At 42.3% G+C, this 24,833-nt stretch overlaps 3 protein-coding genes across 4 annotated transcripts; all 3 read left to right on the top strand.

Moving 5' to 3' along the window:
- The first annotated feature begins 683 nt into the window (after positions 1 to 683).
- itcha (itchy E3 ubiquitin protein ligase a) lies at positions 684 to 14,406 on the top strand. Of its 2 annotated transcripts, none has more exons than XM_018703848.2 (24): positions 684 to 837; positions 1,742 to 1,821; positions 2,304 to 2,445; positions 2,894 to 3,018; positions 4,016 to 4,147; positions 4,319 to 4,367; positions 4,526 to 4,704; positions 4,921 to 5,149; positions 5,357 to 5,452; positions 5,671 to 5,845; positions 6,117 to 6,186; positions 6,330 to 6,414; positions 7,131 to 7,259; positions 7,378 to 7,450; positions 7,623 to 7,694; positions 7,780 to 7,868; positions 9,331 to 9,490; positions 9,613 to 9,746; positions 9,990 to 10,130; positions 10,314 to 10,434; positions 10,595 to 10,699; positions 10,829 to 10,925; positions 11,007 to 11,079; positions 11,786 to 14,406. In XM_018703848.2, the coding sequence occupies exons 2-24, from the start codon at positions 1,797 to 1,799 to the stop codon at positions 11,883 to 11,885; spliced, it is 2,601 nt and encodes an 866-aa protein (XP_018559364.1). In that variant the 5' UTR covers positions 684 to 837; positions 1,742 to 1,796; the 3' UTR covers positions 11,886 to 14,406. The 2 variants fall into 2 exon arrangements, with proteins under 2 accessions (XP_018559364.1, XP_050930213.1); XM_051074256.1 differs by having other exon boundaries at positions 694 to 837; positions 1,751 to 1,821.
- Positions 14,407 to 15,284: 878 nt separating this feature from the next.
- Positions 15,285 to 17,660, top strand: pxmp4 (peroxisomal membrane protein 4). Its single transcript, XM_018703849.2, has 4 exons — positions 15,285 to 15,453; positions 15,640 to 15,702; positions 15,775 to 15,973; positions 16,054 to 17,660. Exons 1-4 carry the CDS (start codon positions 15,341 to 15,343, stop codon positions 16,321 to 16,323), a joined length of 645 nt encoding a protein of 214 aa, XP_018559365.1. The 5' UTR covers positions 15,285 to 15,340; the 3' UTR covers positions 16,324 to 17,660.
- Positions 17,661 to 19,537: 1,877 nt separating this feature from the next.
- Positions 19,538 to 24,691, top strand: tgm5l (transglutaminase 5, like). The gene is made up of 14 exons (XM_018703832.2): positions 19,538 to 19,593; positions 19,738 to 19,920; positions 20,033 to 20,266; positions 20,656 to 20,774; positions 21,145 to 21,273; positions 21,613 to 21,790; positions 21,995 to 22,130; positions 22,232 to 22,335; positions 22,424 to 22,663; positions 22,763 to 22,825; positions 22,923 to 23,135; positions 23,229 to 23,386; positions 23,548 to 23,684; positions 24,184 to 24,691. Exons 1-14 carry the CDS (start codon positions 19,587 to 19,589, stop codon positions 24,335 to 24,337), a joined length of 2,055 nt encoding a protein of 684 aa, XP_018559348.1. The 5' UTR covers positions 19,538 to 19,586; the 3' UTR covers positions 24,338 to 24,691.
- The last annotated feature ends 142 nt before the right edge of the window (positions 24,692 to 24,833 follow it).

Genomic DNA, 24,833 nt, shown 5'->3' with positions numbered 1-24,833 from the left:
CAGAGGTATCAGAAACAAAGAAACTCACACAGACATGTCAGAAATTCCTTCTTTTTTTAGATAAAGAACTAGTTTCTACTTAAATGATGAAGTGTCTCCTACCTTTAAGGCCTGGTTGAAACCCTCCACCATACTGATCCACTGAGCAGTTTGTTTGGAGAACTGGCTCGCCTGCACCTGTAGAGTCTTCACCTCATGGTCGAGCTTACGTTGGTTTATGTATGCCTGAGCAACACTACAGTAAAACAAACAACAATGAGATGCTGTATTACTAATGCATGAAATACAGATTTATGTTTACTATATAACCTCTGTGATGTGGGAGTGAATTTGTGTTCTAAAGCATTAATATGTCCATTTATACTGAAAACCTGCTGTAATATTCAAACGAGACTAAATCTTACCAAGTCAGTAAAGGCTTTTGGTCATAATATTTCACATAAAGGAACAACTTAGCTATGGATAATCAGTTTCTCCAGGAGAGGGGCCTGGGTTCTCCTGCAGGTGAAAGGCCTCACGCCTGAATCCAGTCAATATATAACCTCTGATCAAGCCAGGCTCCTCCTCCTCCTTCCTGCTCTTCCTCAGACTGCTCCTCCTCCAGACCTGCCCTTCACAACAATTATTGTAATTAACATAAGATACATTGGGCAGATAGAGAGAAGACTGTAGATACGTGGTTTTATTTTGAAAACCGCGCACCGGAATAGTGGGTCTCGTTCTGGTTCTGGCTAGCGGAACACGGATCTGTGCTGATGACAGGCGGCTACCTGTCAACAACACAGGCACTGCCCAAACTCGAGTGTGTGTGGCTCCTGATCGTCTGCTGATTATCAGGTATGGACATGTAGACGTTCACTGGATCACAGATCTTAGATTTCCTCGACTGAACGATCGAAGCTGCTCCACGAGCCGAGGTGGTGTTAGCATAACTAACGTTAGTTGATGCTAAAGCTCCGGTGTTCAGGACATCGACGAGCAAAGTTGCTCCAGGTGGAGGAACTTCTCAGTTTCCAATAGTGATTCACAGAGGCTGTTTACATTATTACCAGTTATACACCTTCACTGTATCACCTTGGTAACCGTTAATATACCACAGGCTGGTGTTTGAAGTTGTCTTGACAACAAATCTCCTGCTGGCTAACCCTCCTGCTAACCTGACAGATAAAGCTGTTAAAGCTACAGTTGCTCTGCCTTCAGTTGCAGCTAACAGGTAACAGGTTGCCTCTGACAGCTTTATGATATTGTCTGATCCACTCTACATTATTCAAGTTACTCCCCTCTAACGTAACCCCCCCCCCCGGGTTCTGGTATTTAAGATAAACTGTCTTCTTGTTCTGTCAAAGGATATTCTCAAAGACTACTACAGAAGGTTTAGTGAGACTTAATTTAGCCAAGGAGGGGATTTTCTGTTATGGAAGGTACTCTGCTGTTTCCTGAAATAGCGACATACAGTAGATACTGTGTTAAGATGTTTGCACTGTTTATATTCATGCTACTAAGCAACTTCACTTTAAATAGTATTGTGGAGTTATAATAGGTATATTTGAGTCAGTATCACTACAGACACTCTTTTACTATAATGTCTTCAGTTACCTGGAAGTGTCATACTCATACATTTTTTCACTTACACTCATTAGTCCATACTTGCCATTGTACATAGAGCCAGGTTTCCACTTACTTCAGCCTCATCAGTTTGAGTGTGTTACCGGCACAGTGTCCCATGTTAAATTTGTTGCAGTTGTTGCAGGTCCCTCTGGTGCAGCTGAACAGGGCTGCAGTGGTATGGATGAGCCATGAAGGCCCAACTGCAAGTCACAGGTAAGATATTCTACTGACAGCATTAGACAAGAGCTGTGACAGGTTAATAAAGCTGTAGTGCTGAGTATTGTCTGACTGGAAGTTGCAGGTTGTGGAGAGTTGAGTGCCTGTGGTTAACCTAGAAAGCCGTCACTGACTGTTGCTGTGTTTAACACTGGGTGGTGCAGGAAGTAGTGGTATTAGCTGATAGTAGTATAGTTATAAAATTGCAACCTCTGATAAATCAGATTTGCTCAGCATCACTGATTATTTTCCATGCTGGATTTGTTTGTTTGTTTGCTGTTGAACTGTATTGTGTTACATGGACGGGAGTTTCTATTATTTTGTCCACCCCATCTATATCAGGGAGGGTAGGCTAAACTACAGAAACGCCTCTTTGCAAAATGCAGCACAGTTCTCTAATAAAGATGGGACATTATAATCTTCATCAGGACTAAATTTGTACCTGAGTGTATCTGACCTGCTGGTGTTTTGTTTTTCAGTGCTCTCAGCCAGGCTGAAGGAAAACAAAAAGAACTGGTTTGGTCCCAGTCCGTACGTTGAGGTAGTTGTGGATGGTCAGTCAAAGAGGACTGAGAAGTGCAACAACACACACAGTCCAAAATGGAAGCAGGCTCTCACTGTGTAAGTACTGCTGGGTTTATGATCAGACATATATTATTAATCCAGACTAAAATTACAAACCAATATCTGATATATCAGAGTGAAAATAGCAGGTGAACCTACACAGTCTGTGCAGCCAATACTGATCACTCTGCCATTAGAACAGGACCCAGTGTGTGTAAAACTAATAACCAACCACAGAGGTATTTTAGCAGTAAAGCTCTGTAGCATCAATAATTAGAGCACAAAAGATTGCATCACATCTAAAGTTGTGTCTATTAAAAATAAATAGAGATAAATAAATGAAAGATATGTGGCAGCAGAGGTTAAGAGGTTCTTGTCTTTTACAGTGTTCTTCCCTAACTTTGACTCAGATATATTTGACTCTGTTCAGCATCAGTGCAGCTCAGCCTGAATCTTTTCTTCTGCTGTTTCCTCTGACTTGTGTCATCTTCTCACTTCTCTACAGAATTGTGACTCCAGTCAGCAAACTGATCTTTCGTGTTTGGAGCCACCAGACACTGAAGGCAGACATCCTGTTGGGACTGGCCACACTGGAGATCTTTGAAACCCTCAAGAGTAATGACTTGAAATGTTAGTTCACACTACTGTCTCACACCTAAGGGACAAATGTTGTGTTTTCATTTTCATTTTTTATCATTAAAAGTTGTATCCAAATTTTCCACTAACTGTTACATTTGCAGACATGAGACAGCCACAGTCTTGTTTAGCCGCTGGATATATTATTATTTGTCTCTGTTTGGCATTAATAGTTCAGACTCAGGTTGATTCTCACAGGACACTGTGAGGTATTCAGGAAATAGCTCTCACTGCTTGGCTTTTTCATTTCAGGATAAATAACAGGTTGTATCTTTTGTAATCTCACTTTCAGTGTTTGTTTTGTGTGTCTTTGTCTGTCAGCAGCATTTTATATTTGACAGATGTTGTACACTATACACACCTGTTATGTAAGAGTGTGTATCTGCTCGTGTTTGTTATGGGAATGTTTTATTGGGCTTTGTATGGGTTTAACAACCAGACTACACACTACTCACTAGGTTTTCTTTGATAGAGGCTCCACCTAAGCTCGTGACCCTGTGTGTTTATAACTGAGTACAATGATTCCTCTCAGACCTGGTCAGCATGCACAGATCATGTGACAGTAAAGTCTGCTCCATACCTTGTCTCACAGCTGCTTGCTTTAAGTTTTCCACCACTGAACATGATTCTGAAAGCTCCTCTAACAGCGACTCAAGGCCACATGGCTTGTTACACTTCATGTGACTGGAGTGCTTTGAGCTGACTGACGCTGCCATCTTTAAAGCCTCATACTCCACCAGCAGCGCTGAAAACAGCAACACAGTACCATGAAAACTAGATGATTATGAAGAAACAGTGAAGGGAGCCCTCTTTCCAACATGTTTTCAGAGTTAATGTTATCTCAGATATCACATTAGGAAGTTAAATCTGACTGCCTCAGGGTGAGCTTAGCGTGTTTCCATCGTTCACTGTTTTGATGTGTTAATGTGGGTTACTGTGTGATGAGTTCACCTGAGGTGTGTTGTTGAGTCCTGTTCTGTCTCCATCGCAGTGTGTGAGGTTGTGCAGACTTTGCAGCTGTGCTCTGACAGAGACCCTCAGGATGTTGTAGGTGACCTGTCAGTCTGTCTGGATGGCATGCAGGTGGATCCTGAAACCTTCGCCCCGGCAGAGAGAGAATATGGTAAGGAACCACACACAGAGTTAAACTGAATGTAAAGTACAGAGCTGACCATATATTGTATCTGTTGAGCTCTGGTTCTTGAATATTGAATAAATGTTGAAATAAACCTTTTTGCTCTAGTTGTATTTTACATAAATGAAGTCACTTTCCTTTTTCTCTCTGTCATTCTAGCTGCTCTTCCAAATGGAAATGCCAAACAAAATGGAGACACTGGCAACAGGTTGAGTAAACTTTATAATATAGACCTATATGTAGACCATGGGTTAGAGGTTCAGTAACACAAAAGCTTATCAGTCATTATTCTCATACTAGTGGGTAAATAAACCCACTGTCCCTATAGAGTGATTGAAGTGTTGATAGTCACATCCTGATCTCCAGGTCAAGCAGAGACACATCTCCTTCCAGTGACTCAGAGGAGTGGGTCATTGTACCTAATGGACATGCTGTCAACGGTACAGCTTCTCCTTCTCGGTCACCAGGGGGCTCCACTGCTTCACGTCCTCCCAGACCGACCAGACCTCCTCCTCCGACGCCTCGCAGACCTGCAGCCTCACCAAGTAGGAAAACCATGAGACAACAAAGACACTTTACAACATATCAGCTCACATTCAGTTTGACTCACCAGTCAAACCACTCGTTTTACATTCTCTCTCACATATGAAGGATCTGCTGTTGTAAACAGGAACACTGTGTGTGTGTGTGTGTGTGTGAGAGAGAGACTGTAATCAAAGTAAATACAGATTGACCATGAGACTCACTCCCTCTCTCTCCAGCCTCTTCCAGCAGTTCATCCCCCAGTGAGTTGAGTGAAGGTCCAGCTTCTGATGGCTCCTCTCAGGTGTCTGCCAGTGGCTGTTCAGATCAGCAGGAAGAATCAGGTGCAGCGACAGCAGCTTCCACACAGACGGCGTCCGGCCCCAAACCAGGAGCCTCTGCCTCAGCAGCTGTGGCTGCAGCAGCTCCTAGAATGACACCCATCAACAACGGTCCCCTGCCACCAGGGTAAGAGAGAAAGGCAGTACACTTGGTTCTGCAAGCCTTCTGTTAATAAGCACTTTAGATTGAAGCCTCAGTTGTTATTGTATTATTTCTGTATTTTGACGTATTTAGTTTTTCAGCATCAGAATCTGTTTGCTCTGCCGTTGACCTCCTTCCAAAACCTGTTTCCTGTGCTTTGTCTTTGTTCACTCACTTGTATTGACTCTGCAGGTGGGAGCAGAGGGTGGACCAGAATGGACGAGTGTACTACGTGGATCACATTGAGAAAAGGACAACCTGGGAGAGGCCTGAGCCTCTGCCCACAGGGTACCGAAACATTCGATTCTTCTCTTATCCCGTCTATACTGACGTGATTCGAACTGACTGTGCAGTCATACCATCACTGTAGAACAGCGCTCACTTTATGATTTTAGATTTAATCTCAGTGATATAGTCACAGTTCTTAATCAGACTGAAACACGTCTGACTTTTGGCCTACACTGTCAACTGAGCACTGCCTTCTTTTCACTCTGCTGTTTGTATAGGTGGGAGCGCAGGGTGGACCCGATGGGCAGGGTGTACTATGTCGACCACATAACCCGAACTACTACGTGGCAGCGTCCCACACAGGAGTCAGTGCGTAACTATGAGGAGTGGCAGCACCAGCGCAGCCAGCTGCAGGGAGCTATGCAGCAGTTTAACCAGAGATTCATTTATGGGGTGAGAGCAGCTGGGTTTGTTCAATTCACTGTTCATGAATCACAGTTTGAAGATTTGTCATAAATCTGTGCTGTGTTTGTCCAGATTTACCCCACTAAATAAACCTGCTGGGTTCTTGAGGGTATCCCACTGTAGGAACCAGTGCCCCAGTCATTTCTTCTCTAAGATCACACATTTAACATCTCTACTCAGATGAGCTCACATGAGGTTGACTTTGAGCAGCTTTATATGAAATTTAATCAACGTGTGTCACATTCTCTCTCCTGCTCAGCTCCAAGACCAGTTAGCTGCTACAGCCAACAAAGAGTTTGACCCTCTGGGACCTCTGCCACATGGATGGGGTAAATATCACTCAGCATTAGACATTCAGTTTAGATGTAGTTACTGAAATGTACAAAAAAAAGAAAAATGATGAAGACATTGAAGATATGCATGACAGTGAATTAATACTGAAAAAATATTTTATGTATTTTTTTAATGTCAGAGAAGAGAACAGACACCAACGGCAGAGTGTATTTTGTTCATCATCCAACTCGAACAACACAGTGGGAGGACCCCAGGACACAGGGGTGAGTGTAAAGTATAAATGATTCTGTCATTCAAGTGTTATGTAACACTGGCAGTGGAGATAATTACCATAACAGTACTTTTTCTTAACTTCCTGTGAGAAGTGCTAATGTGTCACCAGCCTGGTCAGTATTTATACTGTAACTCAGAGAGGAGGATCTGTCTGAACTGGTCCAGTGTTCTGAGACACAGATATCTGATCCCTCCTTTAGGTTAACAGAGACATTTATTCTTTGTCAGATCTTTTAAATGACTGCAGGGTTAGGGTTAGCCGCAGGACTCAGCAGAGCTGGAAACCTGTTTACAGTCACCAGCAGTTGGACAGTGACAAGACAAACAGATGCAAATAATCTGGAGATACAGAATAAAGAGAGTTAAAGATAATAACAAGAACATTCAAACATTTCTGTGGTGTACAGGATAATCCCTCTGAGTCTACACTGAATCATTAATGAACTGCTGCTGATGAGGAAGTTATGGAAGGAGGATCTAACTAAACACTGTCTAATGTAAACAGTGAGTGTCAGGCAGTATGGAGAAATCCCTGCTTTTTATATCTGTAGGACATGTTTTTATTTTTAACTCTGTGACCCTGTTCATATCTAGAAAAGTTGAGGAATTTAATTGTTAGTGCACATTTTGATTTGCGATTCAATCCCCCAGTTTTGCTTGTAATGTAAATGACTTATGTATCTTCACTTGTATATGTAATGTTCAGGCTGCTGAATGATAAGCCCCTGCCAGAGGGTTGGGAGATGAGGTTCACTGTGGATGGTATTCCCTACTTTGTAGACCACAACAGGCGAACCACAACCTACATTGACCCTCGCACAGGGAAGTCTTCACTGTAAGTTAAACTGTCTTACATTAGAATATGGTTGTTCTAAAATGTATCCTGAACACCAGGGGCATTAGATGGATGTAAATGAGATGGACACATGCATATGTTACCTAATCTTCCACAGTGAGAATGGACCACAGATTACCTACGTCAGGGACTTCAAAGCCAAAGTGCAATACTTCAGGTTCTGGTGTCAGGTATGTGCCAGTTTAAAATAAATTTATTTCTCATGATTCATTTGTTGGTTCTTCATCTGCTGATTGAATACGCAAAGATAAAAGATAATGAACATAACCAGTTTGCCTGAGTACAAAGAATTCAGGGTGTTTAATATGTGAACATTTTTATATATTTTTTTCTCCCTCTTAGCAAATGTCGATGGCTCAGCACATTAAGATCACCGTCTCCAGGAAAACCTTGTTTGAGGATTCATTCCAGCAGGTGATCATCTGAACACACTGTCCTCTTACTGTTTAGTCAGTCCTGGAGGTGTGGAACTGATTTCATTCTTTATCTGCTTTCAAAGATCATGAGCTTCCACCCTCAAGATCTGAGGAGGAGACTTTGGATTATTTTTCCTGGAGAGGAGGGTTTAGACTATGGAGGTGTGGCCAGGTAACTGTTGTACTACCGCGTCTCATTTTATGACTCGATAGGTGTGTGTTGTCTAATTTTAACGTTTTTGTGACACCACCCTAGCCTTGCAGTAAATAAACCTGTTTTAATTAGGGATGCTCCGATACCACTTTTTTTCAAACCGATACGATACCGATACTTGGATCTGAGTACTTGCCAATACCGAGTACGATACGAGTACTTATTAATACCATTACACTTACAATTACTTGAAAACGTGTTTTATTTTCATCAGATATTGTTTTATTCTCTGGCTGTAAGAAATTGCTGTGACTGACATTTGAACATTCCATTATATATGGCACTGCCACACACACTCAAATAGAAGTACTGTTAAAGTACTGTTATTGACATTTTAGCATTCAACTGCATCTTTTTTTAACAAACAGAATATCTTCAAGGCAGGAGTAGGCTAAGGCGGAATGTTTAAAATGTCCAACTATTTTCCGTCCGACTGCCACAGCATCAGCCACACTCCTCATTAACAGCCAGCTGGAGGGTGTGTGCAACACACGGCAGGCTCGGGAGTCCAGCGTCACTCATGGCTTTGATCACGTTTTTTGCATTATCATGTAGCACAACATGAACAGAACTTTTAGGGACCTCCATGACTGAAGCATGTCATCAAACACACCTACGATGGCTTGACCGGTGTGCGAACCGCTAAACTGTTTTGCATGCAGGACGACTCTTCGCAGAGTAAAATCCTCGTCAATCTGCTGTGCAGTTAAACTGAGGAGGGACACCGGGCTAACGCTGCTCGATCCAAATATCAGTGGTGAAGCTGAGGGCCGAAATGTCTTGCAACAGGCTGCGGATGTGCCTCTTTACAAAGTCGTGTAGCTTTGGCAACACTGTGTCAGCGATGTGGTGTCGGGTAGGGATCTCATACCTCGGCTCCAGTACGCTGAGAAGACGTCTAAATATTGTCAACAACCGACGATGGCTGGTCATCAAGAGCAATGTACTGGGTCAGAGCCTCTGTTTTTTTCACTGCTCAGGTTGTCTCTTAACATCTTCTCCTCTTCTCCAGAGTTTGCTGCAAAGTTGGTTGTTGCTGTTTGCCAATATTAGCAAACGCTTTGAACTCTGGCGTCGTGTTGGTTTTTTAGATGTTTTATCAGAGCATAATTTGCAGTCCGCTTTACTTTAGTCACCATCATCCACTTTGAAATACCTCCACACGGCCGACATTGCTCCTCCGTGCTCTCACCTAGCACCTGACCGCCCAACTGAACGTCACACTGCTGTAAAGTGGAATCGGGCTGTGGTATCGGAACACTTTTACGAGTACGAGTACAGGAACGGGGTATCGGACCTGATACTGGTATCGGTATTGGTGCATCCCTAGTTGTAATAGTAACTTCTGATCTAAAGATTATACAAACCGCCTCAGTCAAACACTGTGACCACTTCTCTTTGTTCTGTGTGGGATTTTCAGGGAATGGTTTTTCTTGCTGTCTCATGAAGTCCTGAACCCCATGTACTGTTTGTTTGAGTATGCTGGGAAAGATAACTACTGTCTGCAGATCAACCCTGCCTCTTACATCAACCCTGATCACCTCAAGTACTTCAAGTTTATCGGACGCTTCATTGCCATGGTAGCTGCACTGTCAACACACCTCTAACTGTGCCATCAGTATTTGAACACAACGTGATGACATGATAACTATGGCCCACAACATGGATCATGTCACTTGACAGCCCTGCTTTTCCTTTCTAGGCCTTGTTCCATGGCAAGTTCATCGACACAGGCTTCTCCCTGCCTTTCTACAAGCGTATCCTGAACAAACCTCTGGCTCTCAAAGACCTGGAGTCCATAGACCCAGAGTTTTACAACTCACTCATATGGATCAAGTAGGTCTGAGGATACAAGGCTGAATGTGTGATTTGGTGGGTGGGTAGGACATGTGCACGATGGAAGGCTTGTGTAAAGGACAGGTTAAAATGGCATGCTCCTGATCTGCTGTGGTGCACTCAGCTTACTCTACACTGAAGGTTCACATTAGAATATATGACGCTGTTGCTGTAGTATGGATAAACTCTGATGTCAGCCTGTTTTAACCGTGTTCATTCTGATGACCACTCTCCGGCCTGCAGGGATAATAACATAGAGGAGTGTGGACTGGAGATGTTCTTCTCAGTCGACAAGGAGATCCTGGGGGAGGTCACCACCCACGAGCTGAAACCAGATGGAGGGAACATCCAAGTAACTGAGGAAAACAAGGAGGAATACATCAGGTGCTGCTGCACCTTCTGCTGCTTCTAACCCTCCACCTGTCTTCATCCACCTCATTCACACTGACCTTTACATCCAACACATTCACTGACTGACTGAGTGACATTTCTATGGTTAGGTCGTCAGTGTTTCAGAGGTCACATCATCCTCTCTTTGTGTGATTGTTCTCATATCTTTGTATTCAGGTTGGTGGCAGAGTGGAGGCTGTCCAGAGGGGTGGAGGAGCAGACTCAGGCGTTCTTTGAGGGCTTCAACGAAGTGCTGCCTCAGCAATACCTTCACTACTTTGATGCTAAAGAATTAGAGGTACTGAAGGAACTCTTCTCTCCAACTTTTACTGAAACAGGAAATGTTCAGGAGAGTGTTTGTCCTTCTAAACAGCATCAATTTTCTCATGAAAATCATCCAAACATCCAGTTTGAGTGTGTTGTCAGTGCAGTAAAGATGTTTCCTTTTTGTCCTGTAGGTGATGCTGTGTGGTATGCAGGAGATAGACCTGGTGGACTGGCAAAGAAACACAATCTACAGGCATTATGCTCGAAGCAGCAAGCAGATTCTCTGGTTCTGGCAGGTTGGTGCATATGTACTGTAACACAGACTCTGACTGTACTGCTGTGTCAAACTGCACCACCAGTTTGATCATGTTCTTATTAAAGGTGTGTTGTACTGGATTAGTTAACAGAGAGTGATGTGTTGACAGTTTGTGAAGGAGATGGACAATGAGAAGAGGATGAGGCTGCTGCAGTTTGTCACAGGAACCTGTCGTCTTCCTGTTGGAGGCTTCGCCGACCTGATGGGTACACACACACACACACACACTGTGCAGTATGTGAGTTTTCTTGATTTAAACTCTTCATGCTTTTTATTGATTAATATAGGAAGCAACGGTCCTCAGAAGTTCTGCATTGAGAAAGTGGGCAAAGACAACTGGCTTCCACGAAGCCACACATGGTGAGACCAGTTATTCTCCTTTACTTCCTCAGATGTTCTTCAGCCTCCCAGTATTTGACCACACACCACATCCAAAGAAATACAGGATTAAACTCTCAGCACCCAGCCCTCTTAGTCACTTCTGATTCAACCACATGCAAGCCATCCTTTGTTGTTAGTCACTCGATCTGGTATTTGGAGTTATATAATACTATGTGAGAACACATTGTTACTGCATCCTGAATTAGACAGTTTACACAGTGTTTATTTAGCAGATGCTGTTATGTAGCATTATGCTGAACTAATGCTGTGGTGAAGTGCTGGCAGGTTCAGTAACCAGATAATTAACTGTGGTGACACAGGTGACACAACAGGAAGGGAAGTAAAAGCATTTTATAATCAACAGTTATTGTATCTTTAAACCCAAGTATAAGTGTAATCATTGAAAGGTACAAAGCTCCTCTTTATGTGGCATTGACCATGTACAGAATGTTACCAGACACTGTTGTTATATGTATTTTTTATATTTAGAGTACGGTCCTAGTTTTTATCTATTTTAATGATTCTGTTTTCTTGTGTTTTTGTTTTGTGATTTGTGTGAATTGGTTGCTGTAATGATAAAGTTTCCCACTGGGATCAATATAGTGCTTCATCTAAGAGGCTGAACATCGAATCCAATATATTACTGTGAGGACTCATCTAGTTTCTGTCTGATTTCTCCATGAAGCTTTAATCGTCTGGACCTCCCTCCTTACAAGAGCTACGAGCAGCTGAAGGAGAAGCTCATGTTTGCCATAGAGGAGACAGAAGGCTTTGGGCAGGAGTGATGCAGGATGGGCCTGAGGAGCCATATCCATTTCAGACAAGAGCACTTTGGAACAGATCCTCCTCGCAGCCAGGAGCTGCACATGAACTGGTAGATGGACATACACGTTTTTATTTTCTGTCTCTGCAGCAGCAACTGTCTCTAAGCTGTTTAGTTTATAGATTCTCTGAATTAATGAATTTGCTCCACCTGTGGATCTTCCTCACCCTGTTTCACTGCTCACTCATACAACCAGTTCCTCCCTAATTCATCTGAAGTGTCTCAGCCCTGCTCAGCCCACTGTCAGGTGATGGAGTCATGTCTGCACTCGCTGCACGTTGCACAAGTGCAGTTTCTACACGTACACCTGAGTCTTTTCAGTAGAGATGTCGGGGAAGCCGCCTTTCAGGTTTATGCAGAATGAATAATTTCAGGAGGAGAGAACCATATTCATGCATTTTGACTTCAAACAAAAAGGTTCATATCTAAAAGCAACATAAAGACACACATATGATTTAGTCTCTTTCAGATTCCACCTTTATTTTTCTGTTGTTGAAAGGATGGCATAATTTTTTTCAAACGACTGGACATGATATCTTTGATAAATATGATCATGTTAATTGTACTTGTTTTCTTTATGATGAGTTGAGACTTTGAACATAGTTGTGTGAGCAGTAAGACAGTTGTGATTGTTCTGAAGAGAGGTATTTTTATGTGCAGTAGTTTTGTAGAAAACATTTTTGCCAGTAATGGAGCCAAACAGTGATTTGTTTGATCATTTTTATAGCACTTTGATAAGTTTCAGCATTTATTATTAATTTGTCTTCCCAGTATGAAATGGAGAACACTGTATACTTGCAGGTGGAGTGTATCTGGTGAAACTGTTTGGCTTGTGATTTGAGGTGACTGGTCTACTCTGTGCTGTATATAATATCAGCCCATCTGACCATTCTTTCAAAGTGTGATGAGTTTCTGAAGTCTCCTGATAACTACGAGCTGTTACTGATGACGTGGGAGCATCAGGATGTTCTGTGTGGTGGAAGACAGTGATTTGTTGAATAATGACCTGAATGGCTTCCCACTGAATGGTAGCCAGTTGTCTGGGAGATATCCAGAGTTAAGTATTATCCTGATGAAGATCCTGAATCCTAGCTGTTGAACCTGTGAAGCGACTGATGCAGTTTATGTAAATAGAATTACAAAGTAGAAAATGTGTTGACATATAATTTGCCCAGACGATGGATCCCTCTGAGCTTCAGGCGCAAACTGATAATTCATTTTAAAATTTGAGTTAATGTGATAGTAACTGGCCCTAGTTTTATAGGGTGGTAGGTGTTCACATCTGTACAGTAATTCCAGCTCAGCTAATGTCAAACTTTAAGTTTCTCTCTAATATCAGAAAATGACAGTGGAACCAGTCTGCCAAAGGATGTTATTTGATTATTTTTTAGTAAACCATCTGTCACCAATAAATTCACTTCTTAGCTTCCCCCACATTTTTCGACATTTCAGTTGTCGCTGATGAGTTGTCAGTACTCCTTTATTTCACCCACTGTAAAGGTACAAAAAAGTAAATGAAGCTGTAGCTCTGCCATCTCACTTTTAAAAACAGATTTCAGTAATATTTTATCATTAAAAACTAAAATACTGATTTGTCCTTTTGATGCAGTTTTAATTGAACCAAGTCTTAGTCTTTTTTTAATGTTTCACCTTCATCACTGTGGGTTTTAAATGTGTCCTTTAAAGGTTTTTCCCAGAAATGGATTTGTATTTATACACAGTATTAACTTGTGTTCTTACTGTGTATTTATACAAGTTCTTGTTTAATATGAGCAGAGCCAACTTAATAAATTGTGATTTTTTTGAACGACTACTTTTCCTCAAGCTCTGCGGTGTGTGCATCATTACAGTTTATCATTTACACATTTTCATGTTTCTTGGATCACTAAAAACAAAACAGAATTACAATTTAAGTTTCAGTGAGTTCCCTAAAGATCCCAGTAGAATATAAAAGGAAGACTTTGTCTATGTATGAACCTGTATGTGGCTGTACACTGTTTGATGATGCTGGTACTTTACAGGAATAAAAACTCTGTTGTCACTGACTTCAGCTCTCACTGACCCTCACCCAACACCTGCTGCTGCTTTAGACTGAGTCAGAGGTTTCACTTGTATTCATTCACTGGCAGTGATGTGACACACACACCTACAGACTTCTGGTGTGCACATGTGAAGAGATTATTATTGTAAAATAAAGATGTTCACAGATGAATGATACAGCGCCTTGACTCACTGGTTGAATGAACCACTTCACTGTTTAATCACTGCTGTGCTCCACATCATGGGTCAGTTCAATGTATACAAATATGCAACATTTAGTTGTACTGATTACATTGTAAATCATGTTGATAGTGTGTGGTTTTCTTTCTTTTTTTTTTTTTTTTTTGGACAAATGGAGGTCAGTGGTTGAATACTATTTATTTGGAGAATGGGTTTCATGTAACAATAAACTGGACCGACAATAAAATGATTTTAACACTGGGCTCCTGCAGGTTGCTTGTGAAGTGTAATTTTTTTTACAGCTGTGTACAGAAACTTGACTTGAACATGGGTCATTGTACAGGTCAGTGATACCTTCTTACATTACAGTCAGACATTTTTGACCATGTGGAAGTTAGAGTGAGATATTTTGAACAGAGGACTACAAATACGTTAAGGGCTTCAGCACAACTGAAAGATTTTTCTTATTTTTTGTGTTAAATGAGACATAATTCAATGATGTCTGGATTCTTTGGTGAATTACATGTCCTGTAATTTGTCAGAGACCCAGTGTCAGTTTAAATTCTTTGAACACCTGGGTGTTGGTGAAAGTTCCAGAATATTCATTATGTTTAGTCCTCTAAATTAGCTCCTGGTGACTGGTTATTGTGTCATGAAATGTCTGAGCATAATGTAAGTGCACGCGCACACATTATGTGATAGTAATTAAATGATTCAATGTAATTATCATAGCTTGTTGTAGACACAACACATTAAACCACAGTTTCACTGTAGTTACTGATTAAAAAGTGGTTTAATAAAAGGTGCTGTATTTGTATTGCAGTTCCTAAACATCAGTCTAATGTTTCTTCTGGATCGGTTTCTTTAATAATATTACTGGGTAGATATGACATTCGTTCATCCTGAGCCTTTCACACTTTATGAAGTGTCACAAACTGTCTCCCAGTCAAACACTAACTGGAAATGGTCATATTTATTCATTTCCTCTGGACGTTTTTGAAACGATTTTCCTCCACAAAGCACTTTTTTTTTTTATTTTAAACCTGCACTCACAGAAACACCAGAGGAGTTCAGAGTGCTGGGAACCCTTTAATGCAGCGCTGCAGCACGGCGGACCGTGGCTGTGACACATCAGTACGGACTGTATGTGTGCAACATGATTTAGTGTCCCGTCGGCGGCAGGCATCAGTGAAAGTCATGGCAGGTCCTGACCTATTAAAAACTCTGGTGTACACCGTGAATCATGTGCTGCGGCAGGAGAGATACAGAGCGGCTCTGGCCGTGGTGAAAGGATTCAGAAACGGCGTCGTGTGAGTGAAAATGTTCGATAAAACCATCGACTTCAACAGAGATAGTCGAGTTTATTTACCCTGGTTAACCAGGCTCAGTACAGTGGTAATGTTAGCTGCAGTCTGTGTCTCCTCTGGACTCCGTTGACTGGGAGAGTTATAGCTCTTCTGTAACAGCTCTGACTTTATAACCTGTTTATTCCTCAGGTATGGAGCTAAAATCAGAGCTCCACACGCCCTGGTGATGACATTCCTGTTCAGAGGTGGCAGGTAACACTGAGCTGTCATTTTACTCTGAGTTATCTTATCTCTGTTAACATGTCCTTTCTTTTCCTCTGGTAGTTTGAAGGACAAGCTCAGAACCATCTTGAAGGCCACTTACACCCACTCCCGTAACCTGGCGTGCTTCGTGTTCACATACAAAGGCCTGCAGGCTGTGCAGCAGAGGCTGCAGGGGAAGAGTCTACAGGCACACTCCTTCCTGGCTGCCTGTGTTGGAGGATGGTTAGTGTTTGGAGACAACAACAGCATCAACAGTCAGGTATGAGCACGCCATCACACCACACCACCACCGTAAAGCCAGGACTGTAACTGATGAAGCTCCTTCCCTCTCCACCTCAGATCAACATGTACCTGCTGTCCAGGATCTTGTTCGCCCTGTCTCGACTGGCTGTAGAGAAAGGATTCATCTCTCAGCCTAAACACGACCCCTTCCCGCTCTTCGCCACCCTGGTGTGGGGCATCGTCCTGTGGCTGTTTGAGTATTACCCCCACACCCTCCAGCCCTCGCTGCAGTCCTCCATGAACTACCTCTACCACGACAGCAACGTGTGGCACGACATAACAGACTTCCTCATTTACAATAAGCCAAGGACAGCACCTGTCAAATGAAGCTTTATTCTTTCCTCTGTAGACCTCTACAAGACAATAATTACACTTAGTTTTTATAATCACTAATATTCCCATCATACTGAATGTTGCCTTCTTGAATTATTGTTTAATTTTACTTTGTGCTATAGGAAGTTTTTCTTCTTGATGTTTGATACATTGATGTATTTTCTTGTGTTATGGTTCATGTATGTTTGACGCCAAATATCCAGCTACAGAAATACACCAGCGTATTTCAGCTTTAAACATCAGGATCTGTGGCCAGTGGGATTTTCCTGCTGATATTTGAGAAGTTGTAGATTTGTCTGATTTTAATTTTCATGGTTAAAAAAAAAAAAAAATCACTGAATACAGCTGCCACAGAATAACAGGCCACATCTGCTGATACTGACACTGAATGTCAATATCAGCAATATTACCATCAACTGATTGTCTATAAAATACATAATTAAAATGGCACCAGGGTTTTTTTTTTTTTTCCTTAGTTTGAACAGGAGCTGGTCAGACCTGAAACATGGTTTATCCAGTGTTGTACTTATGATAGGACTCATATTTGGTGTGTTCCTTTTAATTAAATGAGGGTTCCCTCACACAGGTAATCCCTGCATCATCTCCACAGGAAATACTGGATGTGCATGGTGTAAGGTTTGGTGAATGCATCAATATTTAGATTGTTTAGATGAACGTGTGACATGACATATTTAATGACTGATGAGTTTTAGTCAAACCGGTTTCTAGTTTTTCCAGTTGGAAATTTGCCAGTCTACCCAGTTCAACAGCTGCAACTCATTACCTCATCCACAGTGCGCTCAGAAAATATTTAGACCCCTTCACTTTTTTCACATTTCATTATGATGCAGCCTCATGTTAAAATCATTGTCATTTTCCCCTCATCACATCTGCTTAAGACTGTAGAATGACAAAACAAAGCAAAAATGTATTTTGCAAATTTATTGAAAAGGAAAGTTGATCTATCACATTGACACAAAAGTATTCAGACTCTTTACTCAGTGCTTTAGTTGAAGCACCCTTAGCAGCAGTTACAGCCCTGGGTATTCTTGGGTATGATGGGACAAGCTTTACACACCTGGATTTGGGGATTTTCTTTGCAGATCTTCTCTGGCTCTGTGTGTCAGTGTCAGCCATTTTCTGATTTCTCCAGAGATGTTGAGTTTGGGTCAGGTCACTGGTGACAGTTTGTCTTGGATGTGTGCTGGGGGTCATGGTCATGTTGGAAGGTGAATACTCAGTCCAGTCTCAGGTCTTGAGGGATCTGGACCAGTTCAGTCTTTCACTGAGGAGAAGTTTCCATTAAACCCACACCAGTGGAGTGTTGCAGTGATGGCTGTCCTTCTGGAAGTTTCTTTCCTCTCCACAGACTCTGGAGCTCAGGCAGTCACAGTCAGTGACAATCAGGCTCTTGTTCACCCATCTTATCAAACTCGTCTCCCCTGATCACTCAGTTTGGCAGCCAGCTCAGGAAGAGTTCCTGGTCCAAACCTTTCCCATCAAGAGGAAATATTACAAAGGCCACTGTTCGCTTAGAAACTTTCAATGCAAGTATTCCCTAGATCTGTGTCTGACCACCCCTCCTCTTCCCCCTGAGCTCTGCAGAGCTCTCTCTCCACCTCATGGTCTGGGCCCCTATATAGACAGGTGTGTGCCTCTCCTAATCATGTCCAATCAGCTGAATTAACAACAGGTGGATCCAATCAAGGTGCAGAGCCACCTCAGGAGAGAAGTGGGAGGAACCTGAGCTAAATGTGTCATGGTAAAGGGTCTGAGTACTTATGTCAATGTGATATATCAGTTTTTCCTTCTTAATAAATTTGAGTGTAGACTGATGTTTAAACAAAGTGAAGTAGATTCTCTCTGAATGCACAGTAGAAATGATTTTACTATGTCATGCTTCTTCCTGCTTTTACTTCACAACATGTCAGAGGGAACCAAATAACATTTAAACCATCGTCATTCATTTCATTTGAAAGCTGTTGTGGGTGATTATGAGAAGATTAAATATAAAACATGATCAGCCATGATATAATCTTGTTGAATAAAGTAACCAACTGTATTTAAAGCAAATAGAAATGTGCTCTACCATGACGGGTTACAACATCTGAATTCTGCTTTGACACTAATGTCACAGTAGTCATCAAATGATGTATGCAATGATACAACACTGTGAAAGGTGCACTGCTAAAAATCCTAAAACTGTCCTCTGTGCCGACTGAATGATTCAAACTGTACCTGCAGGATTGAACCAACGTGTGGTCTTTACTCTTTAAATTAGCAGTCATCATAATGTTTTACTTTTGACACAGTGACATGAAAACTTCTGATTGACAGAGAAATTGAGCAACAGTCCCTGATGCATCACACACTTTACTGTACATACCTGTCATTATAACCTGGTGACTGACTCTCCACTGGAAAGTGATTTACGCAATTAATCTGTTTCTAAACATGAATAGAAACACTAACTCCCACACCTCTGTTCAGGATCAGAGGTTACTGTGTCATAGATCAACACTGTCAGGTGTGTGTGAGCATTTTAAAAACTCTGATCCTCTGTTTATCTGCCTCAGTTATCACCATCTTATCAGTGAAGATCAGTTGAAACCTGCTGACCTGTGTAAGTAGGAGGTGTAACCTCTGGATCAGAACATGATCTCTTTAATCAACTCTAGTTTCAGCTGTGAGCTTTAGAAAGCTTTTTCTTACTGAAATCTCACTTCATAAACTAAACCAGCTCCTCAACTCAGCTCAACAGTTCCCATAATGCATTTAACCACTGTACACAACGACAAAGTCATATAATCAGCTCTACCATGTGCCATTTTGTGGTGCATGTTTTAAAGCTTTTCAGAAAAAATAGGTCTGCACACAGGGAATGATCCTCCCATGAACATGCAGAGTGGAAACACACAGAACAAATGTTAAATTAAGTAAATGAAAAGATGAAAAACTGAAAATGAGTAAAATGTTGGATGTAGAAAACAGAAAGCATCTGGATCACTTTTATAAAATGACGTTTTCTAACAGCTTCACTTGAACTGCTGGGTGAGTCTCATTACTCATGGACTGATTTACGTATGAAACCTCAAGCTGGAACTAAATCCTCCCATCTGAGCTCGAGGGCTTTTGTAACAGCTTTCTCACAGCTGAGTGGGAAATGCTTTCAGGGGGTGGGGCAGAGGTTTATAAAAAGCTGTGGAGGGTAAGGGCAGGTACACTTTACCACTGCTGTGAAAAACACACACTAACAGATGGAAGGTGAGACTCTTTTTCTCCTACACAGAGTTAGTTTGAAGTTATTTCACTTCTTGATCTATTCATTTCTTAGAGAGTGAAGGTTTTTATCTGGTGAAAGCGTTTTACTGCAGGATTTTTAAAAACACTATTCCTCTTAATTTGCAGACTTGCGTATAAAAAATGTCAACCTGCAAAAATCTGAGAACCTGGAGAGACACAGGACTGAGGGCTTCAGCAGCTCCAAAGCCCTGGTGGTGCGCAGAGGAGCCTCGTTCAGGATCAGCCTGCAGCTGGAGGGCCGACCCTTCAACCCCAAGACTGACTCTCTGAGGATCAGAGTTATGCTAGGTAATCTGGATTTAGATTTAGACCAGGTTTTTGTGCATAAATGACTGTCTGGATACAACTAGTCTGAACCACCATTTAAATTACTTCACTCCCCCCCCCCTTCTGTCCTCAGACCACCTGTATGTGATAATGCCAGTCACTTTCTCCAAGAAAGTTTCTGCCTCTCACTGGAAAGCCTACATGGACCCAGCGGACCTGAACCTCCAGAACCCCTCCATCTTCATCTCCTCTCCTGCCTCTGCCTCAGTGGGATGCTACAAGTTTGAGCTGTGTGTGTTCTCTGAAGACCGCCAGGAGAAGCATGCCTTTGGCAAATTCATTCTGCTCTGCAATCCCTGGTGTCGTGGTGAGTACCAACACAGAACATCAGTCATCAGTCAGTCAGGTGAAGTGTTCAGAGGCTTGTGTGAAGTTAATGCAGACTCAGGTGGTTTTGGTTGTTTAGAGTTTTACAGCTGCAGTGAACTAACCAAACCAGAAATGTGACCGAGTGAATTAATGATGATGGTTTGCATTCATTCATCACCTTTAATCACCTATCAGTCCCTTTTCTGGGAGTCTGGATGTAGCTCAGTGAATCATACTCAGGAGGTAAAGATTCATCACTGCAAACATCTCCAACAAGGAATAAAGACAGGCCTGGTAACTGAAAGAAACTCTTTCTGCTGTGCAGAGAAGTGCAGTTTAAAGTGTAAAACACCAGGATGTACTAAATGTCAGCTTCATTTCCTGCAGAGGACACAGTCTACATTCCCTTTGAGGACCTGAGAGAGGAATACGTCCTGAACGACTCAGGCCTGCTGTTCATGGGGACAGCTGTGAACCTCGTATCCAGACCATGGTCCTTTGATCAGGTATGAAAATGAAATCTGATGATTTGAACAGATTTGTTCTTTTGATGCACAGATTCAGTGGGAAAAAATCTTATCAGGTTATTTACAGAAGAGATTGTGACTGTGTTTTCAGGTGGTGTTGTGTTGGTTGCACACAGCTGTGACAGTGTTACTTGTGTGCACTTAAGTTAATAATTTTTAGTTTTAGAGTTGGATGAAACTCTTCAGAATTTTAGAGAGTTTAACAGCAAACATTAAATTTCAGGGATTTGGACCTTTATCAAACCTCGATCCTACACATGGCCCACACTGACCACTTGAATGTTAAGCCTATATAATGTTATCTTAAAGCATATCCTAATACTCTTGTTTCTTCCTCTCTGCTGCGCAGTATGAGCCTGGTGTTCTGGAGGCATGCCTGAATCTGCTCCAGGTCAGTCCTCAACACCAGAAGAACAGGAGAGTGGACTACCTGAAGCGAAACAACCCAGCCTACATCAGTCGGGTTGTGTCCGCCATGGTGAGTAGAAACACAGCTGACAATCTGCCAGTGTTTTTATTTACGTGACAACAGGAGCTTCACTGACGCTCGTTAAAGCAAGTCGTAGCTTGAGCTGGGACAGTGTGTTCTACAGGTTGTAAACTGAACACACCTCCTGCAGACTTCTGGAAACTAAAAGTATCACACAGACACACTATAATTACAGCAACAAAGCAGTCGATCAGAGCAGTCATTAAACTGCAGCTGTCAATCAGAATCATCTCAGAGGACCTGAGGTGCACAGACTTGCTTTATGACTCTTGGGAAGTGAAGTGCAAAGATGCTGACAATAACATTTATCTCCTCTTTTGTGTTTAGATCAACTGTGAAGACGACCGAGGAGTCCTGAAAGGGAACTGGTCAAGTAACTTCAAACAGGGAGTTCACCCTTCCATGTGGACGGGGAGCGGGGACATCTTGAGACAGTGGGCTGAGTCTGGTTGCAGACCAGTCAAGTATGGACAGTGCTGGGTGTTTGCAGCTGTCATGTGCACAGGTGATTTTATCACAATGATCCAACACCTCTGAAATGAAGTCACTGATAAAAATCAGAAACCAGCCCTAAACCACTGAAATAGACTTTAATGACTGACGTCTTATCAGTCTTGTTTACATAGTGGATCACTTTTTTCCATGATGCAACATTCAGATATTTCATCACGTGATAACATCTGTACCTGTGTTTGATTACGTCTTTCAGTAATGAGAGTTCTTGGCATTCCTTCACGTGTCGTCACCAACTTCAACTCTGCTCACGACACCAACGACAACCTGGTGATCGAGGAGTACTACAGCGAAACAGGGAAGAAGCTCGGACACAGCAAGGACAGCATATGGTCAGCACTCATGTAGATGATGATAAGTAATGAAATTATTTGTTTTCATCTAAACTATCGATTCATGTTTATTGACATCTAATTTTGGCCTTTCTTAACAGGAACTTCCATGTGTGGGTGGAGTGCTGGATGACTCGTAAGGATCAGGGATCTGGGATGGATGGCTGGCAGGTTCTGGATCCGACCCCTCAGCAGAGGAGTGGAGGTGTGTGACAAACACTGCTGGTTTCTTACTTTTTTCCCCTCCGATCTTTTACCAAACATTACCATAACCTTTTCTCTCTTGATCTTAGGAGTGTTCTGCTGTGGCCCAGCTCCAGTCAAAGCCATCAGGGATCAGCGTATCAACCTGCTGTATGACATCCCCTTTGTCTATGCTGAGGTGAACGCAGACGTGCACACGATCATTGTGAGCCAGGGTCGCGTGGTCAGCAGGAGCATAGACACCCAGAGAGTTGGATCCCTCATCTGTACCAAAGCTGCTGGCTTCCCCAGACTCCAGAACATCACAGGAGACTACAAATACATCAGAAGTATGATCCAGACACACTGATTAGCTCACTGGCATCATGTTCACTCTGAGGTGTAAGTGTTACTCTGTGTTACTCATGTTTTCTGTCTTTACAAAACAGGTCCGACTTCAACTCTTACATCAAGAAGCTCCACACTATCAGATGACTCAACACTGAGGAGAGGTAACTTTGAATTTTGGATTTTGAACATGTTAATCGAAGTTATCAGTGGTTTGAACACACGTCATCTCACCCTCTGGATATCTTCATGTTTAAACAGCGAGCTCCTCTCAGGGAGTGTTAGTCTTCCTGACTCTGGATAGAGCTCCAGTTGCTGGAGAGCCCATCTCCTTCTCAGTCAAAGTCGTGAACAAACACAGTGTTGCCAAGATGATGAAGGTGCATCTGAACGCCCAGGCCAAAGAGTACAACAGCAGCCCCTCAGACACCTTCTGGGAAGCCCATGGCGTCACACAGCTGGCACCCTTGGAAGGTAAAAAAAACTTTTCACTCAGCTACAGACTGAAGGTTTCACTTCTGAGGGACTGTTGTGGTTTTCATACAAACACTGTCTTTGTATTTCCAGTCAAGGTGCTGCAGCAGCAGATCCTCCCAGCCCAGTATGAGGATGTGGTGGGAGACGACCTGATCAACCTGGCAGTGGTCCTGGAGGACGTGGGGAGTCATGAGCGGGTCCTGGCCTCAGAGGAGTTCAATATCGCCAGCCCACAGCTCATCATACAGGTACTTTTCTCAGTCATCATTTAGATGGAAAATTCACAGAGCTTCAGTTGAGAGCTGTGGGAAACATAAAGAGAATTTATGTGATATTTACTCCTTTAAAAGTTATTAACAGGTCATTTAAGAGAATATTTAGTGTTCACTTAAACACCTTTCTCCTTCAGATGGCAGATGCAGACTCCATTGTTCTTAACAAGGAGCAGACTGCCACAGTGTCCTTCACCAACCCATTTTCTCACCCAGTGAGTGGAGTACTGACTGTAGCCGGGGCTGGACTGATCCAGGGCAAGATTCACTTCAGGTAAGAATGAGGATTAGTTGTGTATTAGTTTATGTATGTTGAATGTAAAATGTTGCAGGCACTTCAGTGATTTATGCATCACAAATAGATCCAGAATGAACGGGTGTAGGAATGCTCAGATACAGGAGTGTCACAGTCCAGTATGTTACAGCACAGGGTGTCTTTGTTGAAGGAATGCACGTCTGTTATACTTGTATTGTTCTGGGTATGTTTGTGCTTAGTGTGTAGGCAGGTGTGGCCAGAATAATTTTCCACTGCTACCTGCACATCTGGGCCAAGAATTGGCACTGACAGGTTATTTAAGGCCGTTTGATGAGACTAAAATATAACCTGACATTACAGTTCAGCCTTTCAAAGGGTAATTATATCAGCTTAGCTCTCATTATCTGAACTGGCCTGATGAAGTCAGATCCAACCAGGTGAAAACAAGCCATTCAAACTTATCACAGTAGTATTTCTACTCCCACATGGTTAAACTCTTGTCTGTGTGCTCCTGCAGGATGCTCCCGCTGCGTCCTGGAGGGAGAGTCCAACAACGCATCACCTTCATCCCCAGCATGGTGGGAACAAAGATGCTGCAGGCTAACCTGTCACTGACAAACATCAACTCCACCGTCAGGGGCTTCAAGATGGTCTTTGTCAACAAGGCTTAGACCCTTTATTTCACAAGGTTTTACTCCTTGTTTGACTTTTCTGATATTAGTGTTCATGTGAAGCAGAAATTTCTTTTTATTCAAGTTGTAACATTTAAGTCTCTGAGCTGAAGTCAGATTATGGTGACCAGGGGGCAGCATCAGATTTCCGATTACTGCTGCGACATCGTCCAACCATCCTCGTGTTCTTCTGTTGTTGTGGATGATTTCAATGTGAATGTGAATAATATTTATTTATTTGAATATTTATTTTTTATATGCCTGTGTTTGAGCCATGAAAATCATTGTTGCTTACTGCAAAATTATGCTTTTCACTTTTCTGAAAAGTGAAATAAAATAATGTGTTTAAATCTACTGTGAGTCACATTTCTTCTGGTGGATACAGTATCTTTAAGTGTGGATTTACTGTGTTATTGCAGTTTTTTTTCTGCCCAGAAGAGGGAGACTTTTCCTCACAAAAGAAAAAAGGTCACTTTGGGTCAGTGTGTTCGAAAAC

The sequence above is a fragment of the Lates calcarifer genome, linkage group LG12, assembly GCF_001640805.2.
Source record: "Lates calcarifer isolate ASB-BC8 linkage group LG12, TLL_Latcal_v3, whole genome shotgun sequence".
In the NCBI taxonomy this organism is placed as follows: domain Eukaryota; kingdom Metazoa; phylum Chordata; class Actinopteri; family Centropomidae; genus Lates; species Lates calcarifer.
Note: the sequence above shows the minus strand (reverse complement) of the source record. Positions and strands in the feature narration are given on the sequence as shown.

Bases quoted from the DNA above. Each gene is read 5' to 3' on its own strand.
- pxmp4 (XM_018703849.2), top strand. From the start codon at position 15,341: ATGGCAGGTCCTGACCTATTAAAAACTCTGGTGTACACCGTGAATCAT. The intron at 15,454-15,639 runs GTGAGTGAAAAT...TTTATTCCTCAG, and splicing joins GGATTCAGAAACGGCGTCGT to GTATGGAGCTAAAATCAGAG. The intron at 15,974-16,053 runs GTATGAGCACGC...TCTCCACCTCAG, and splicing joins ACAACAGCATCAACAGTCAG to ATCAACATGTACCTGCTGTC.
- itcha (XM_018703848.2), top strand. From the start codon at position 1,797: ATGAAGGCCCAACTGCAAGTCACAG. The intron at 3,019-4,015 runs GTTAGTTCACAC...TCTCCATCGCAG, and splicing joins CAAGAGTAATGACTTGAAAT to TGTGTGAGGTTGTGCAGACT. The intron at 9,747-9,989 runs GTAGGTCTGAGG...TCCGGCCTGCAG, and splicing joins AACTCACTCATATGGATCAA to GGATAATAACATAGAGGAGT.
- tgm5l (XM_018703832.2), top strand. The intron at 19,921-20,032 runs GTAATCTGGATT...TTCTGTCCTCAG, and splicing joins GAGGATCAGAGTTATGCTAG to ACCACCTGTATGTGATAATG. The intron at 20,267-20,655 runs GTGAGTACCAAC...CATTTCCTGCAG, and splicing joins CTGCAATCCCTGGTGTCGTG to AGGACACAGTCTACATTCCC.